Source organism: Drosophila santomea, chromosome 3L, assembly GCF_016746245.2.
Source record: "Drosophila santomea strain STO CAGO 1482 chromosome 3L, Prin_Dsan_1.1, whole genome shotgun sequence".
In the NCBI taxonomy this organism is placed as follows: domain Eukaryota; kingdom Metazoa; phylum Arthropoda; class Insecta; order Diptera; family Drosophilidae; genus Drosophila; species Drosophila santomea.
In genome coordinates this window covers 1,539,570-1,555,078 of record NC_053018.2, presented here as the reverse complement: position 1 = coordinate 1,555,078, position 15,509 = coordinate 1,539,570, and the positions used below count along the sequence as shown (strand labels likewise).

Here is a 15,509-nt window from a genome sequence, read left to right as displayed (position 1 = left end):
CATTAGTCATTTTAATCATATTTCCACCTAATTTAAGTTGATGATTTGTTTGACCTTACAAAAAGAAAACCACAATTTTACCTAAGCATTAAATGTAATGAAGATATTTGAATAAATGTATAACTAAAGAATCTCCTTTCGAGACTTTTAATATATTTGTACATAGACTACAAAATACTTCCTATAACATGAATATAAAAGGTCAGGGGCAATCTTAATCCAATCTTAGGCATAGTTCTGCAGTAATATCACTTGTGACTTCTTTAGCGACTCCCGGCACAACGGGCACTCATCCCGCTCCTCCAGCCACTCGAGCAGGCAGCTCCAGCAGAAAATGTGTCCGCATGGAGTCAAACTGCTGTTGGAACGTGGTTCCAGGCAAAGGATGCACTGTGGAGTGTTAGGATCTACGTCTTTGACACTCGAACCTCGTTGCAGGAACTTCTTTCCTGCCTGCTTTATCGATTCCAGCTGCTGGCGCTTGTGCTCTCGCCAGGCGTCCCAGCCACTAATGGCTAGGGAAACGCTGACCTGCAGGAAAGTGATTACGCCCAGGATCTTGTAGCCGTACAGCGAGAATTCCGGTTGCAGCCAGTGGCGGATTAGTACGTAGTTGATGCCTGTGGTGCGCTTGGATAGCTGGTACTTGCTGGCATCCAAATAGAAAAGAGACTTGTGCAGGGCTTTTAAGTAGCTGGGAGATTGCCCAAGCCTCTGAATAACTGTCTTTAACTGCGGCTTGACCTCGGGTCGAATCTCTTCATTGTTGGCCACATATGTGTCCAGTTTTTGCATCAATCGTTGGAACAGGGAGTCGCCACCAAACTCCAGGACAATGGCAACCAATTGCAACTAGAGAGTATGCGCGATGTTTTGAAATGTTTTCTTTTCGAGGTTTCTATACTCACGAGTCTGCTGGGAATCTGCTTGTAGTTGCCGTCCACCTGTATTATCCCCGTGTACTCCTCGCCGAGTGTCTGGAGGTTATTAGCCGAAGCGAATCCGTGGTAACTAAGTTCCGCCAGCAGCCTGCACATCTGATTGTACTTTATCCAGTTCCGTGGACCGGTGAGGCGCAAAACATCGGACAGGTCTTCGGCCAGCTCGTTGGTGTACCGTGCGTCCTTCTGCACGGATCTCACGATCTCCGGCTGTCGGGCACGGGCGTTCCGAAAGTCCATGTTGATGGGGTTACTGCAATGTTGACTTTAACATATCTAATTCAAAGGCCGATCAAAGTGCGGCCCAGATAAGAAAATCAGCTGTTCGGTGTGGGGCCCTCTTCTGTTGCCCAATTGAGATGACACTTTCAAAGAAAAGGTAATGCACTTTGCAACACAGGATTTTAAAGAGTAACGCTTCGGCAATTTTTAATACGTCTTATAATAAGTATAAAACTAATTAAATTAAAAAAGTATTTTATTTCCAATCCTATGTCCAATGTGTCTTTGTTTTTATAATCAAAATTGGTTGTGATACCTTAACCTAATACATAATTTCCTTGCGATAGTTGTCTCTGACGAATCAAGACCGTACTAAAGCACACCACTAGCTCTCAGCGAGGCACTTTCCAATACTTACAGTCAGCCATTTTCTATAGGGCATCGCGGATGCTTTTTCTCCCTGACCAAAGGATATTTGGTTTTCCCATCAAAATTCGTTGATTTCGAGGCGTTAAATCGAAACCCCACGATAGCAGAGACCGTGTGTCGGCAGTGTGTGTGCAATTGGCAAGTGGAAATTGTCGGAAAGGTTCAGTTTTAGACCAGCAAAGAGCAGCTAGCGCAGACGTCACACCTTTTCAGGCACCAATACGATTGCAAATACTAATACTACTAATACTGCGGCCCACAAACTAACACAACAACAAAACAAGTGCTAGAAAAGTGAAGAAGAAAAGAGCCGCAAGTCCAAGTACTTAAAAAGTACTTTCGCCTCGATTTTAACTGCACTTTCTCGCAAAAGCCGCATTGGATTTTTTGGAAATATTACGCAAGTACTATTTCTAGTCGTACCAGTTGGATAATCATGGCTCAGTAAACATGAATCCGCAACGAGAATACTTTGCTCAGCGCACTCCGTGTGGAGACCAAGGCAAGACGCAATTAGCCGCCGACTGGCAGCTATCCAGCACCTATACTAATACTACTTACCAACACAAGTGCACCTTAATTAACCACAACGATGGACAGCAACAACAGCAGCAGCAGCAAGAAGCAGCCTCAATCCTCTCATCATGGCAAGACCTCGTCTGGTGAATCGCAAAGGAAGTCCAGTGGTGGGTGCTCCATTCTCCTTGTCTTTTTTGATTCCGAAATTAATCTCTTTAATATACTTGTAACCTTCTCCGCCACAGAATTATATACCAACAGCAACAAGCAGCGGCACAGCCGTCGAAGGAATCAGATTCCCACACCGCGCAACGATCAGCAACAACAGCCGCAGCAGCCAGCGAAGCTACGTCCCAATGTGGACAAACGGCCGAAGGCACGCGGGTGTGGAGGGGCATACGATTTCCCTGCACCCCGTGGACAGGACGGGACTCCAGGCAGCTCCCGACTAGCCTACTCCGCCACCGGCTACTCACGTAGCGGTGACTTTGACCATGAACTGAACTCTGTGTATGCACAGGGTAGCAAGAAGCAGAATCTGAACCATCTGCTCAACTTCCACTGCGTGCCCAGGGAACTGGAGCGAGGATATCACCATCAGGCCCAGCAGCACCATGGCTTGGGTGGCCGAAAGCAGCGCTACAACAAGGAGCAGTTCCTGCAGGCCAACTTTCAGTTCGTCATCAGATCGGGAGCAAAGGCTCAGGTTAATGGCTCGCCGGATGCACTCATCGATTGGAGCTATATCGAGCAGATCAACATACAGACCACTGAGGAGTTGCAGTGCCCCATCTGCCTGTACCCGCCTGTGGCTGCCAAGCTCACCAGATGCGGACACGCCTACTGTTGGCCATGCTTGCTGCACTACCTCTCGCTGAGCGACAAGACCTGGCGCAAGTGCCCAATTTGCTATGACGCCATACACGCGGGAGATCTGAAGAGCTGCACCATCGAGCAGCTAAGGGATTTGCAAGTGGGGGAGAGGATTACCTTCCAGCTGATGCGGCGCTCCAAGGGCTCAATGTACATTGAAAAGCATGTTGCAGGACTGGGCGAAACAATTGAACGTTTCCCCTTTGTGTCCGCTGGTGAAGAGGCTAAACGCTACTCCAAGTTTCTAATAGCCAAACGCTTGGATGTGGCCGCCATCATCGAGAGGGAGCGTGGCGAACTTCAAGCCGAATCGGATATCTCCTGTCCCGAGGATGTGTTTATCCAGCAAGCTCTTGTGATGCTTCAGGAGCGTGGCGAAAAGTTAGGACTCGAAAAACTTGATCCCAAAGAGGAGGAAGCAGAAGCAGCACCTGTTCTTTGCCTTGAAACCGAGACCAAGATTGATATTGAGAAGTCAGACGATGCCTCTATCTCATCAGGAGAGGCATCCAGCAGCCTTAGCTGCTCCTCGAGCAACCATAATAAATACTATTATTTCTACCAGTCAAACGACGGACAGAACATTTACTTGCATCCCTTGAACGTGAAGATGCTTCAGGCCTGCTATGGCACCTTGGATTTGGGTCCGCTACTCATCGAAGCACAAATCGTGCAAATGGAACAGCACTCCATGGATGAGGAGCATCGTCGCAAGTTCACTTGTCTTGGACACTTGCCGTTGACTTGTCAGTTTTCGGTTGTGGAAGTCGAACTGCAGCCACCAATTGTCTCTGGCGGAATACTCAAGCTCTTTAAAGGTAAGTTCACTAGTTACATGTACGTTTCCAGCATTAAACTAATATGTATCCTTTCCGCAGAGGACATTCTTCATCGCAAGAAGGAGCGACAGCGTCGGGATCGTGAGGAGCGCAAGCGTGAGCAGCACATCAACGAGATAAATGATCGCCAGATGGGCAAACTTATTGCCAGTGCAGCCAATCTCGACTTGAGCTCCTCCCATGAGTTTCCCACTGTGAGTTAGAAATGCCCACCATTAGTTTCAATTATTAATATGAGCTATTTCACATAAAGTGCGGCTTCGAGGAGGCTTTACCCACTCCCAGTGGCTCTGTGCCCATGACCATAAGCAACCAGGAACGTAGTTCACGCTACTCCAGCGTCACTCTGGGCAGTCCCCAGCAGGAGTTATGGCCCACTATCGGAAGTAATTCTCCTGGAGGTGGGGCCACAGCATTGGATATTCAGGTGGGCGCCTGGGGTCGCTCAGCTCCACCGCCGCCACGAGCTGTTATGGTCCCTAGAGCGAGTGATGAGGATTTTGAGCAGCGATCTGTGGGTCACTGGGGACTGGGCGAACTTCTAGTTGGAGCCTTGGACCAGAAAAAGCAAAAGGTAGGAGCAGCAAAAACCAATGGAGCAACTCCTGCGGAATCCAAGAAGCAAAAGAAAGCCAAGGGAAAGAAGATGGTTCCCCTGTTCGCCACGGGCATGAACAGAGCTCCATGAAGAGGATCGCTTATAAAGTTACAAGATTTATTGTATTTTTGTTTTTATGCGAATATTTCAACGTTATTTTAAATAACCGCGATTCTTTCATTGAAGAAGATTTGGCAAATCATTCAGCTAATCTATAATTTAACCCAACTTATATTCACAATACACATAACATAACCAATAAAGGCAGCGAGTAAAATATAAAATTGAACGCTTTTTTATTTTCTCAGTAAAAGGAATGTTCTTAATTAAACAGCAATTGATCTGAATGTATTTGAAGCGCACTTATTTTGTGGATAGGTAAAAATGCTGCTTCAACTAAAAACAAATTAATTTACATTTCATATGATAGGCAGAGAGACAGACACCTAATGGATAGCCAAATTATTCTTTAGTCGCTGCGATGTTCGTGAACGACATCCTCTTGCTCTGGTTCCTTGGTGTCATTGGGGCTTGGAGAGGGTTTCACTTGACCAGAGCGTTTTTGCTTTCGATTAATGGAACCCCCACTATCCGTTCCGTATTCTGGTGGCAGCTCCATGTACTCATCTGCGCCGTCTGATGCATCGGTATCGTCGCCGTTTATGGAGCCATTGGGACTGCCTGGCGGGCTGAGGGCCTGAATGATTCGGCCCTTGGACTCGTTCCAAAAGGTGTTGAGTCGCTCCTTGCCAAACAGCAGCAGGAAGGCATCAATAAACTCGCGGGACTTCTCCTCCCACTTGGTTATGATGTCCACCTTTACTTTGGTAAGTTCCCGCTTACCGCGCGACTTCAGCTCGTCCATCTTGTTTTGGAGACGGAATTTCTTCTCGGAGAGAAAGGACACGTTGAGCTCCTTGGCTGAGTAGCCTCTGGCCAGATTCCTGCGCACATATACATCGTAGTCCTTCACGATGCGGGCCACAATATCCGAGGTGGACACGCCCTCTGTTCTCTCCGTGGCCACGAACATTCCCCTTGCTTTGAGTGGTGCATATATGTCGTTCACTCCGCCAGCTCCATACGGTATGTCATCGTGGGCCACAAAATCGATCTTGTGCTCGTCGAGGAACTCGTCATTTAGCGTCCAAGGAGCATTCGGCACGATCTTGTTATAACAAATAACTAGGAGTGTACAGGATAATTTGAGTGGTCCAAAAGAACACCTACCTCATCCACATAGCGACAGTGGCGCACTGCCTCGTAGCGCTCGAATCCATTCATGACCGTGCGTCCCTTCATCCTGAGGGTCAGTTCATCATTGCACACGCCCACGATGAGATACACGTTGGGGAACACGTTCTTGGCCTGCATCAGTTGGCGGGCATGACCCTGGTGGAACAAATCGTAGATGCCATCGGCATAAACCCGCACCCTGCGTGTCGTCTTCCCAGCTCTGGCCATCTGATAGGTGATCCTCTGCGTGTAGTCACACCTCTCGAGTTCCAGCATGGCCTTGTCATCATACGAGAAAGGAGCAGGCTGGCAAATGCTCTGCAAGCGTTTGTGGCGGAGGGATTAGTATATTTCTTTGGACCCCACATTGAGGAGCGTTTTAAGGAGGCTTACAAAATCTTCAAAATCCATAAAGAGCGGTAGCATCTTAAACTCGAACGGAGATGTGGGCGTGGCAGGAGCCGTCGACACTGGGGATGCATCGTCCTGTTCCGGCATTTGGTCCATTGCTTATAAAAATATATACACAACTAAGTACAGCACAAGTGGTCCGCTCTAGGGGCTTTCATCCAGACAACTGATTATATAAATTGAGACGGAACCGGCATAACCCTCTAGGTCTACTCTGTCGAGGATTGAGTCGAGTCCGAGACTGTGAGTGAGAGATGTCCCCAACTGCGCACTAGCGGCGATCAGAATAAATTGGCGGCAACTGGTGGCGAATCAATACAATTGAGTCCAGAGGCTGGCGAGGCACACTACTTGGAGACGGCTCTAGTCGCAGTCTCAAGCCCAAGCCACTGGCTTGGATTCATCGCTCATCTTCAATTGCCACAAATTGAGGCGCAAAGGCCGCAAATAGGAAGCAACGGGTCGCCTGACTTGGCACGGGTCCGCCGATTCGATCAGGCGATGGGCGCGCATCTATATATAAACCGCAGCGCCATTAAACAAATCAGTGAACCGCTTCCAGCCGGTGAATGGGCAGCTAATTGCCGGGGAATGGGTGTCCAATCAAGGCAAACGGTTTCATATCTATTCCATAGATAGCTGCAGAATCGGATGCGCAATAACTGGATAAACGTATAAAATAGCAATATGAATCACAAGTCACACGTTTTACTTCTATTTCCTTTCGATTCAATGTTTATTTTTCAAAAAATATTTAACAAAGCATTTGCAATAGTTCCGCTATTGCCAACTGTTACTAATTACTTGTTTTTTGCATTTTCCGAATGTATTTTGTTTGTTTGGATTTCTCTATATTGGTTGGTGTTCTTGTTGCGGTGTTGTTAACTTAGTTTAATGTTATGCGAAATAATTTAATATAAATATTTCTAGATATTTTCGGCACCTGAATCTGCCGCTACTGCCGATTGCTTTCGTGCACAGTCCGCCGAGTGCCTAATACAAAAATGAGTCTTTTCTGCGTTGGTTTGCTTGTCCCACACACAGCTGAATTAGCTACTGGATTCCCTCGGTTCTCAGATATGGAGATGGGCAGGTGGAGTTGAGGAAGGAGGAGAACGAGTGCCAACTAAAACATTGGGATTACAGTACCACTTAGGGCTAGAGTAAATATAAGTGTGTTCGTGGAGCCTGCATGGCCATCCTGGGGCATCTATAGTGTGCCGTCGAACTAGTTGCAAACAAGTCAATTTACAATAGCATCAAAGACATTAATAGAAGAAGAAAAGATCGGGCTGGCCCGCACTAGAATCAATCGCTGCGACGCTCGTATTCCGCATCCTCGTCCCCATTCGCTTCCAACTCCGGTGACCGACTCTGCAGACTCTGGTAGCTACGGCGGGCCAGCGAGGAGCGCTTCTGCTTTGGTCTCTGTTTGCCGTTTAGCGATCCACTGCTGCCGCTGCCGGCGCTCAACTTCTCGGCCATCTCCAAGTACTCGTCAATTGTTTCGCTGTAGTCCTCACCGCCCTCCGTATCATCGCCGTTCACAGATCCCGACGGGCTGCCTGGCGGACTGAGTGCCTGCAGCAGCTTGCCCTTCGACTCGTTCCACAAGTGGTTCAGGTTCTCACGTCCGAACAGCAGCAGGAACGTGTCGATGAACTCGCGTGACTTCTCCTCCCACTTGGTGATGATGTCCACCTTCACTTTGCTCAGTTCGCGCTTGCCGCGCGACTTCAGTTCATCCATTTTGTTCTGCAGCCTGAACTTCTTCTCGGACAGGAACGAGACGTTAAGTTCCTTGGCCGAATAGCCTCTGGCCAGATTACGACGCACATACAGATCATAATCCTTGACGATCCGGGCCACAATGTCCGAGGTGGACACGCCCTCAGTGCGCTCCGTGGCCACGAACATGCCGCGTGCCTTTAGAGGAGCATAGATGTCGTCCATGCCATCGGTTACATACGGAATGTCGTCGTGGGCCACAAAGTCGATCTTGTTGTCGGCGATGAATTCATCGGACAGAGTCCATGGTGCATTCTGGACGATCTGTGAAACACAGAGAATGGTGCTATAGGGTTGACAGATCTAATCAGTGCCGGGCCGAACCTACCTCATCCACATAGCGGCAGTGACGCACTCCTTCGTAGCGCTCGAAGCCGTTCATGACGGTGCGTCCCTTCATGCGGTGGGTGAGCTCATCGTTGCACACGCCCACAATTAAGTACACGTTGGGAAAGATGTTCTTGGCCTGCATTAGTTGGCGGGCGTGGCCCTGGTGGAAAAGATCGTAGATGCCATCGGCGTAGACCCGCACCCTGCGGGTCGTCTGTCCGGAGCGGGCCATCTGGTAGGTGATCCTCTGTGTGTAGTCACACCTATCGCGCTCCAGCATGGCCTCCTCGTCGTGGGAGTATGGCGCCGGCTTGCAAATGGTCTGCGGGAAGATAAGTTCGCAATTAGTTGGGTTATACAGCTGGACTTAGCCTACACATGCTTCCTCAATCTTATCACACATTGCTCACAAAAACTTAAACATCAGTTTTGTGCTTTCAAATAAATGACTTCGACATCTGTCAAGCGGATTGCGTTACTATCTACACTTATGATAGGAAACTCAAGGAATTAATGTTTTATTCCTAAAGTTAACTAATTGCACGGTTAGTATCCTGACCTATCTTAAAAGAAAGATCCTTACCGCGAAATCGGAGGCGCCGCTGAAGAATTGCTGCGAGGTGGATGCGGGCACCACCCGGGGATTCGACGACGCCTGCTGCTGTGGCACGTACTTCCGCTTGACGCCGTTGAGGTAATCCGACTGGGGTGGCAGCAGGTCCTCGGCGGCTGCCGCTTCGCCTGCGTCATCGGCGTCGCTTTGTGAGATGGTGCGTGTGCTGTCCCGCAGGGTGGTGGCCGAGGTGGTGGGCTCACTGGCTCCCTCGCCGACCACTAGGACGCTCTCCAGCTGGCCGGCCCTGCTGGTGGACTTTCCGGGACTGTTTGTGCGCTGATCCTGGACTTCCGATGCCTTTGTGGCGCTGCAGGAGGCGGTGGACGAGGGCATGGCAATGGCTGTCTCGTAGGTCCGCTTCCGGGTGGTCAGTGTGGAGCCGGGGGAGGCGCTGCTGCTGGGCGTGGCCGGTGGCGATGTGCTGTTAATTGTGCTTTTGGCGAGTATCGATGAGGTGGCCATCGCAGCGAATGTTTGGGGGCGGCAGTTTTAACGGCTTCGCAACGCGGTGACGGAGGAACAGAGATTCAATTGACTTTCAGCTGGAAGAGATTCGAGAAACATATTGGTTACTATAAATACTCTAAGCTCTTTAATTTCTACCCCATATTTAGTTTGTAACCTTTCGTTTATATCACAGTCTGTGTTATGAAATTGGAAAGTTTTTCTTTGCAACCGCATGGGTTTAGCTTTGCGATTTGCTTATAGTCGCAAGCATCATTTATCATATTTCTTCATTCGTTAGATTTCTTTTTGGGGATTCCCCTTTGTCATTTTTCAACTACTCAAACTGTTATGTTAACCAAAGGAATATTATTTTTACTTTACGGAACCAATGAATACAAGTTGTATTCTTGTTAGTTTAATCCGCACATATTTACGTACATATATTGCATGCACTTGTTTACCAAGCAATTTATAAATAAAATCCAATAAAGCCGTAAACAATTCGACATAAACAAAGTTATTTTTGAAATACAATTTAATGCATTAGTGCATGAGCAAAAATATATTACCCAATCGAGCAGCCCAATAAATTTGCACTGGAAAATTACTTTTACATGAAACCATTTTTATATCTTTTATGTAATCAGATATCCCCTTTTAATAACCCAATTATTTATGATTCGGCTTGCAATAGTTCGGGTTATTTTGCGCTGACGACACGTGACACCTGACCCCACGCCCTCTGCCACGCCCCTTTTCTTCGAAGTTGAGCCACGGCCAAATCGATTACAGTTTTAATTGCCAAATGGCCGATTCCATTCGCCACGCGCATCGCCACACAGAAATTCAGCAGAAATAAAGCGCAACTGAAACAACGGCAAACACATCGATGGGTAAACAACAACACGGCTCGTTGGGTGTCGGTAATAATAGACACGTAGTACTCTCGGAGCAGAAGGGAGCGGAGCGGACGGAGCGGGATGATGAGCAACTGCAGCGATGGGGGGCAGTGCAGCAGGGTGGGCAGTCAACTGGGCGCAGAACTAGTTCAGAATAACGCTGCACTTTACATAAACAAGTGCTGTTGGCACACGTGAGGTGGACACGATGACCCAATCCCCCAGAGCTGGGGGACATCCTGGTCCCATCGTGCTCCATGGCACACCCAACGAAAGCAGCTCGCAGAAAGTTCCACTTGAGGTTGGTTAAGTCATATTTCAGGTTAGCGGGAACTTTCAATGACGAATTTCCTAAAGGTCGTTCTAAAAAAGTTTTTGTGCCAAAAAATATCGATGCTGTGTGCGAAATAATTCAACAAGATCGTCATATATGCACAAATATATGAATGTACATATGTATGTGGCATTGCGTATGTTGAGGCATTTAAATAAGGATAGAAAGATAGATGCTGAGTTATGTGACATAGAAGTAATACAAATTCCCCACATTTTATATGTAACCCATGATAACAGTGTAAAAATGCCCACTGTGCGGTCAGCTGTCTCGTGCGTGGCTAACAATAATTTTAGGTAGACGATTCCTCATGTTTATTCATCGTGGCACACATGTCTATTTACATATCTATGTATGTGGCTTGCGTCGGCATATTTCTTGGCATTGGAAATACGTCAGAGATTTCTATACCTTATCCGTAGGAACCCCTGGCAATCCGCTTGGCGAAATTCCGCCTCGCGACTCCAAAGGGGTGCAGAGTGCTTGTTTTGGGGAGAGTATTACACAGGTGTATGAGGTTTGCCTGAGGTGTGAGTCACTTGGAACCTGCTTGCAGTTCAAGTTCAAGCAATAAACTCCGAGAAGAGGTAGTCTCTGAATAATTTCGGATCTGATGTAAGCGTTCTTTGGAATCGAAAACATTTCATTGTATCTCAGTCGTGGACATGCTAATTCTGTTGCCAAGTCGAAATTCGGGTAGCTTCAGCAATCTTCAGTCATAAGTCAAAGTCGTACGATCTACAGTCACTGCTCGCTATACGCAACTTGCAGTTCTCGCCATTCGTTAGGGTTTTATCGCACAAATTACTCAAGATACGCAGATTACATATGAATAGTGATGAAAGTTATGTTATTATGTTGTTCAGTAGATTGCTTAATCTTAAAATTTCTAGGAGTTCCTTTAACTTGGAAAACAAAGCAGTGATTCACTATTTCCAGCCTGACAACACTCATAGTTCTTTTGTTAAATCAAAACTGTCATATCGGTTAAGATTAAAAACATACATAAGTGATTTAACAATGCGAGATAATAAATCAATTCTTATCACGATGATTTTTGCAAACAAGTATCGTAAGGAGCAGCAGAGAAAAGCCGAAAAGTATCTAATCTCGCTGGCGAGTGCCCACTGTAATGACTTTGCCTTTTAAACTGTGGTGACGAAGAGCCGCCTCCATTGAAGCGAATCTAAACGTAAACAAAGCCTGGGGAGATTTCCATTTGAAGTGGACAAGTGTGGAACCCGTAAAATCGATTCCCAAATTGCCGGGCCGTAAAAGCAGGTGAGAGATAAGAGCAGCCTACCTGCTGTTCACTTATCTCGCAGAAGAACAATATTTCTGCGGCTGACGGGCGCTTCCGTTGCACTCGAATCGCGAATCGCGAGTATCTGGGAACACGATAAATGCGTTTGGCGGAAACGAGCCGTGTTTCACTGTTACCAGCGATAAGACTGGTAAACTCACCTTTAATTATGGTTAGCACTTAGCAAACACGCTGCAAGCCCGATAATCGCACCGCCCGATCTTTGCCAGCCTGGCAAACGGAGGGCAGCCCAAGTTCGCTATCAGCACGGGCTCGTTTCACTATAATACATTTCTACGGACATACATATTGTACGTAGCTTCTTTAGATAGAGGTCAGGAAATGTGTGGAAGCACTAGCAAAATCATAATGAAATAGCGTGATTTTATAGTTTCAATCAAGTATAGTTCAAGCTTATACTTAGATCTATATTATGGTTTTTTCTGTAGAAGCTGGCTATAAATTTCCCAATAAATACAATAAATCCTGGGAGCTACTATCATTACCTACAAAAGCACTCAAACGTAAAAATGTTTAGAAATTTTAAACTAGGAACAAAAAATGTAAACCCTTCCTTTTGAAATTAACCTTAATTGTTACACTTAATTTAGTTACACTTTTCATGTCACTACGAAAACCGGATGTGTTCAGATCTCTCCACACGACAAATTAAATTAGATCATCCGGGGAGCGAGCGATGATTAATCATATTTTTTAATACAATTAACTTTTGTATTTCACTCTTTGGACTATACACTGTGTAGTTTTGGGGGTAACACCTTCTAGCAGGCCAAAGAACTTTGGCGAATCTCACGGCAAAGTAAGAGATGATTTTGGAGTTTGCCTTTTGGCAGTGTGTTCGCTATTGGCCAACAGCGAAAGGTTGAAAGTACAGTTCTGGGTGTGAACCCAAACCCACTGAATATTATTCAAATCTCCGTGCTTACGAGTGCTTTCGCCATTGATAAGCTGCGATCGGTGGACAATAATAGACTGATCGTGGGGTGTACTCAATAGTACACACAAGCAATTTGCTGTGATAACCTTGGGGCGTGGGCTTATCATTAATGGACTTAATGGAATACGCCGAAAAAACCCCAGTTGACGTCAACTTTGATTTTCGGATGCTACGTGCGAGAATGCTCTGGGAACTATCGGTCACCCAAGATTGGGAGTAGGAACTGAAGTTTACCCACAGACACGTCTTTCTGGGGCACCCTACTTAGCGTTTTAGAGCGCTTTAGGGCTCCTAGGCGGGCGATAAGATTGTCTAGAAGAATTGCACAATACCGACTACATACGTACATACATATGTCCGTCTCTTTCGCATGCGCCTACGCACCGAATACGAATTTCATTGAGCAGCCGAAACAGCTGACTCTGATAGTGCGTGTGATCTCTCCAAACACGCGCGTGCACTCTCTCTCTCTTTCTGTCCCCCGCTCTGTTGTGTTCGGCTGGAAAAGAGCGGCCACGCAACGCAACGGTAAAAAGGTGCTTGGGAAAGTGGAGCACGTAGCGTGACTAACACTTGCCCCATTGGAATGACGTTGCCGCTGGGGAAATCGTACGATCGCAGGGCAAAGTGCGGCCCCAAAATGACGCGTCATTGAGCGAGATGTTGTCGGCGAGCGGGAGGGTGGCAGGGGTTCACCTGCTGCAAGTTCCGACATGAAAAATCATACGACAAGCATGACGTGGCGACGGCCAATTAATGGCGTCGTCTTGCCGGCTGCAAAAAGCGAGGAGGAAAAAATCGATAAGCGGCGGCAGCGCAGCAGCTGTTCGTCGCGGGGAATAAACAGAGCAGAGCAGAGCAGTGCAGGAGACGGTGATTATGTAAACAAGCCTTGAGGAGCAAGAATCCAAAACGCACATTTGGCCCCTGAAGAACGGAACAGAAAGAGCACAAGCTTTCGCTCACTCCCTCTCTCGAACTGCTCACGTCATCCCCGCGACAGCGTGAATGTGTCTGCAGTTCCCAGTGACCCGCATTGAAAAGTCGCACCGAACCAAAATAGTTTCCACTCTCCACTTACTTTCCACTTTCTTCCAACTCGGAACGGTTCTTTCGTTTATCGATTGGAGCTGCTCCCTTCTTTTTTCTGCTTGTCGAAGCAATTCTTGGTTTTCGGCTGGAATGACACACACACGAAACGCGGACCACAAGTCACTTCACTCGGCCTGTTAACAATTCGTTTGTTGTTCGTCGTGCACAAACACAATTTCGAATAACGCAAGGGAACAAAAGTTCTTAGAGGTGGTATCCGTTTCGATACCACCGATGACGCCTAGAGTTCCCGATAACTTATCGAATACTTTCTCTGTTTGGGTCGGGGAATGAATAAATTACAAAAGGTTATCGTATAGTTCAAAAAAATAAAACTGAAATTATATTTAAATATTTTTTAAAAGGTAATAAATAAGATGAGTATTCATTATATAATTTTAAAAATAATACCCAAATTAACACTGGTCTTAGAAGCATAAACCTATTATATGTGCCACATACATATGTAACATGTTCATTCATGAATACTTTTTTTTCAGAATTCTTTTAAATCCTATTAGTGACGTTTCAATAAAACTTGCGTATTTAATAATACAATGTGAAATTTGTCATATTTTAGAAACTCTTGCTACAAAATACACGCATTTACACGCAATGAGCTTAAAAATTATTTTGTTTTTAATCGCCATCGAGGTAGTACGATCCAATATTTTTGCTTCACTCTGAGAACCTTTTTTCCTTCAGTGCAACCAGACATTCGGCATAGGTCTTCGTTCCTTTATCCTGGAGGCTCACAATCGAAGGAGGGCTAAGTATGGAAATCAACCGCTGGTTCTGGACGAGGATCTCTGTAAGCAATGCTCAGATTACGCAGAGGCAAGTCATTATGTATATCTAGATTTTTTAAAATCAGTGCATAGTGTTAAAATAGTTAAATAACAGTATATATCATCTAGCAAATAATCAATAGTGACGGTGAGTACGACGAGGACTACATGTCAAACTTAAACGCAACGGGCCCAGTTAAGTCCAAGCACATTCAAATCGTGTGCGTTTTCCGGGATGCCAACCCCAGAGATTGTGTTCGAGATTGGTTTCACTATCGAGGCTTCGCTGACAACAAAAGGTATTACAAATTTACGGCCATGATATGGAACGCCTCCACCCGACTTGGCGTTGGGCTACGCAGAATGTGAGTAGCCTTTACAATGATCCCTCCCTCAGTGGCGAGTGCAAGACGATCTTCCGCAGACAGGAAACGCGGTATCTAGTGGTGAGATATGCTCCTCCTGGCAACATCTTGCGAGAGATGGAATCTAACGTTCCGAAGCGGCCAACAGTATTTTGGGATACACAAGAGGGTACCGGTGATTGGCTTGAGTCGACATCTCCCACATTATCAGTTCGCAATGGTGGTTCAAATATTGTTGCTAACTGGCTGTGCTGTGTTACCACCTTATTAAATGTATATCTGTGCGGTACGTCCAAAATTTTGTAGATTTTCATGCCATATTTGATGTAATCATAAATGTCATTTGCGTATTTATTGACTTTCAGGGTCTTAAGGTAGTGTCTGCAAACGTGTTTGGCTAAAGTGTAAAAATAAAGCTTGATTATAACATAAACACCTTTGGGTTAATCTCATTTCACTCACTCCCCAAGTACCAAAATATACTAATATACAAAATATACGCCATAAGTTGGTCGTAATAA

The 15,509-nt window shown here is 46.3% G+C and overlaps 5 protein-coding genes across 7 annotated transcripts; 2 read left to right on the top strand and 3 right to left on the bottom strand.

The window, feature by feature from the left end:
- Positions 1-118: 118 nt before the first annotated feature.
- Positions 119-1,385, bottom strand: LOC120447911 (peroxisome biogenesis factor 10). The gene is made up of 2 exons (XM_039629561.2): positions 909-1,385; positions 119-852 (listed from the first exon to the last, which is right to left on the bottom strand). The coding sequence occupies exons 1-2, from the start codon at positions 1,179-1,181 to the stop codon at positions 226-228; spliced, it is 900 nt and encodes a 299-aa protein (XP_039485495.1). The 5' UTR covers positions 1,182-1,385; the 3' UTR covers positions 119-225.
- A 159-nt stretch (positions 1,386-1,544) lies between these two features.
- LOC120447906 (RING finger protein 10) lies at positions 1,545-4,705 on the top strand. The gene is made up of 4 exons (XM_039629555.2): positions 1,545-2,278; positions 2,357-3,802; positions 3,863-4,017; positions 4,077-4,705. Exons 1-4 carry the CDS (start codon positions 2,185-2,187, stop codon positions 4,509-4,511), a joined length of 2,130 nt encoding a protein of 709 aa, XP_039485489.1. The 5' UTR covers positions 1,545-2,184; the 3' UTR covers positions 4,512-4,705.
- Positions 4,694-6,550, bottom strand: LOC120447910 (choline-phosphate cytidylyltransferase A). The gene is made up of 3 exons (XM_039629560.2): positions 6,051-6,550; positions 5,652-5,975; positions 4,694-5,589 (listed from the first exon to the last, which is right to left on the bottom strand). Exons 1-3 carry the CDS (start codon positions 6,162-6,164, stop codon positions 4,891-4,893), a joined length of 1,137 nt encoding a protein of 378 aa, XP_039485494.1. The 5' UTR covers positions 6,165-6,550; the 3' UTR covers positions 4,694-4,890.
- Positions 6,551-6,774: 224 nt separating this feature from the next.
- Positions 6,775-14,041, bottom strand: LOC120447907 (choline-phosphate cytidylyltransferase A). The gene is made up of 4 exons (XM_039629556.2): positions 13,825-14,041; positions 8,770-9,344; positions 8,185-8,508; positions 6,775-8,120 (listed from the first exon to the last, which is right to left on the bottom strand). The coding sequence occupies exons 2-4, from the start codon at positions 9,262-9,264 to the stop codon at positions 7,377-7,379; spliced, it is 1,563 nt and encodes a 520-aa protein (XP_039485490.1). The 5' UTR covers positions 9,265-9,344; positions 13,825-14,041; the 3' UTR covers positions 6,775-7,376.
- A 313-nt stretch (positions 14,042-14,354) lies between these two features.
- Positions 14,355-15,421, top strand: LOC120450532 (ectin). Of its 3 annotated transcripts, XM_039633620.2 has the most exons (5): positions 14,441-14,489; positions 14,541-14,672; positions 14,753-14,988; positions 15,048-15,274; positions 15,354-15,421. In XM_039633620.2, the coding sequence occupies exons 1-5, from the start codon at positions 14,451-14,453 to the stop codon at positions 15,359-15,361; spliced, it is 642 nt and encodes a 213-aa protein (XP_039489554.1). In that variant the 5' UTR covers positions 14,441-14,450; the 3' UTR covers positions 15,362-15,421. The 3 variants fall into 3 exon arrangements, with proteins under 3 accessions (XP_039489553.1, XP_039489554.1, XP_039489555.1); XM_039633619.2 differs by lacking the exon at positions 15,354-15,421 and having other exon boundaries at positions 14,355-14,489; positions 15,048-15,338; XM_039633621.2 differs by lacking the exon at positions 15,354-15,421 and having other exon boundaries at positions 15,052-15,187.
- Positions 15,422-15,509: the final 88 nt, after the last annotated feature.

Excerpts from the sequence above, each read along its gene's own strand:
- LOC120450532 (XM_039633619.2), top strand. The coding sequence starts at position 14,451 with ATGAGCTTAAAAATTATTTTGTTTTTAATCGCCATCGAG. Across the intron at positions 14,490-14,540 it reads TGTTTTTAATCGCCATCGAG|TGCAACCAGACATTCGGCAT; the intron begins GTAGTACGATCC and ends TTTTTCCTTCAG. Across the intron at positions 14,673-14,752 it reads AATGCTCAGATTACGCAGAG|CAAATAATCAATAGTGACGG; the intron begins GCAAGTCATTAT and ends TATATCATCTAG.
- LOC120447906 (XM_039629555.2), top strand. The coding sequence starts at position 2,185 with ATGGACAGCAACAACAGCAGCAGCAGCAAGAAGCAGCCTCAATCCTCT. Across the intron at positions 3,803-3,862 it reads AATACTCAAGCTCTTTAAAG|AGGACATTCTTCATCGCAAG; the intron begins GTAAGTTCACTA and ends TCCTTTCCGCAG. Across the intron at positions 4,018-4,076 it reads CCTCCCATGAGTTTCCCACT|TGCGGCTTCGAGGAGGCTTT; the intron begins GTGAGTTAGAAA and ends TTTCACATAAAG.
- LOC120447911 (XM_039629561.2), bottom strand. The coding sequence starts at position 1,181 with ATGGACTTTCGGAACGCCCGTGCCCGACAGCCGGAGATCGTGAGATCC. Across the intron at positions 853-908 it reads AGCAGATTCCCAGCAGACTC|TTGCAATTGGTTGCCATTGT; the intron begins GTGAGTATAGAA and ends CATACTCTCTAG.
- LOC120447907 (XM_039629556.2), bottom strand. The coding sequence starts at position 9,264 with ATGGCCACCTCATCGATACTCGCCAAAAGCACAATTAACAGCACATCG. Across the intron at positions 8,509-8,769 it reads GCGGCGCCTCCGATTTCGCG|ACCATTTGCAAGCCGGCGCC; the intron begins GTAAGGATCTTT and ends ATCTTCCCGCAG. Across the intron at positions 8,121-8,184 it reads ACTGCCGCTATGTGGATGAG|ATCGTCCAGAATGCACCATG; the intron begins GTAGGTTCGGCC and ends TGTGTTTCACAG.
- LOC120447910 (XM_039629560.2), bottom strand. The coding sequence starts at position 6,164 with ATGGACCAAATGCCGGAACAGGACGATGCATCCCCAGTGTCGACGGCT. Across the intron at positions 5,976-6,050 it reads TTATGGATTTTGAAGATTTT|AGCATTTGCCAGCCTGCTCC; the intron begins GTAAGCCTCCTT and ends AAACGCTTGCAG. Across the intron at positions 5,590-5,651 it reads ACTGTCGCTATGTGGATGAG|ATCGTGCCGAATGCTCCTTG; the intron begins GTAGGTGTTCTT and ends TGTTATAACAAG.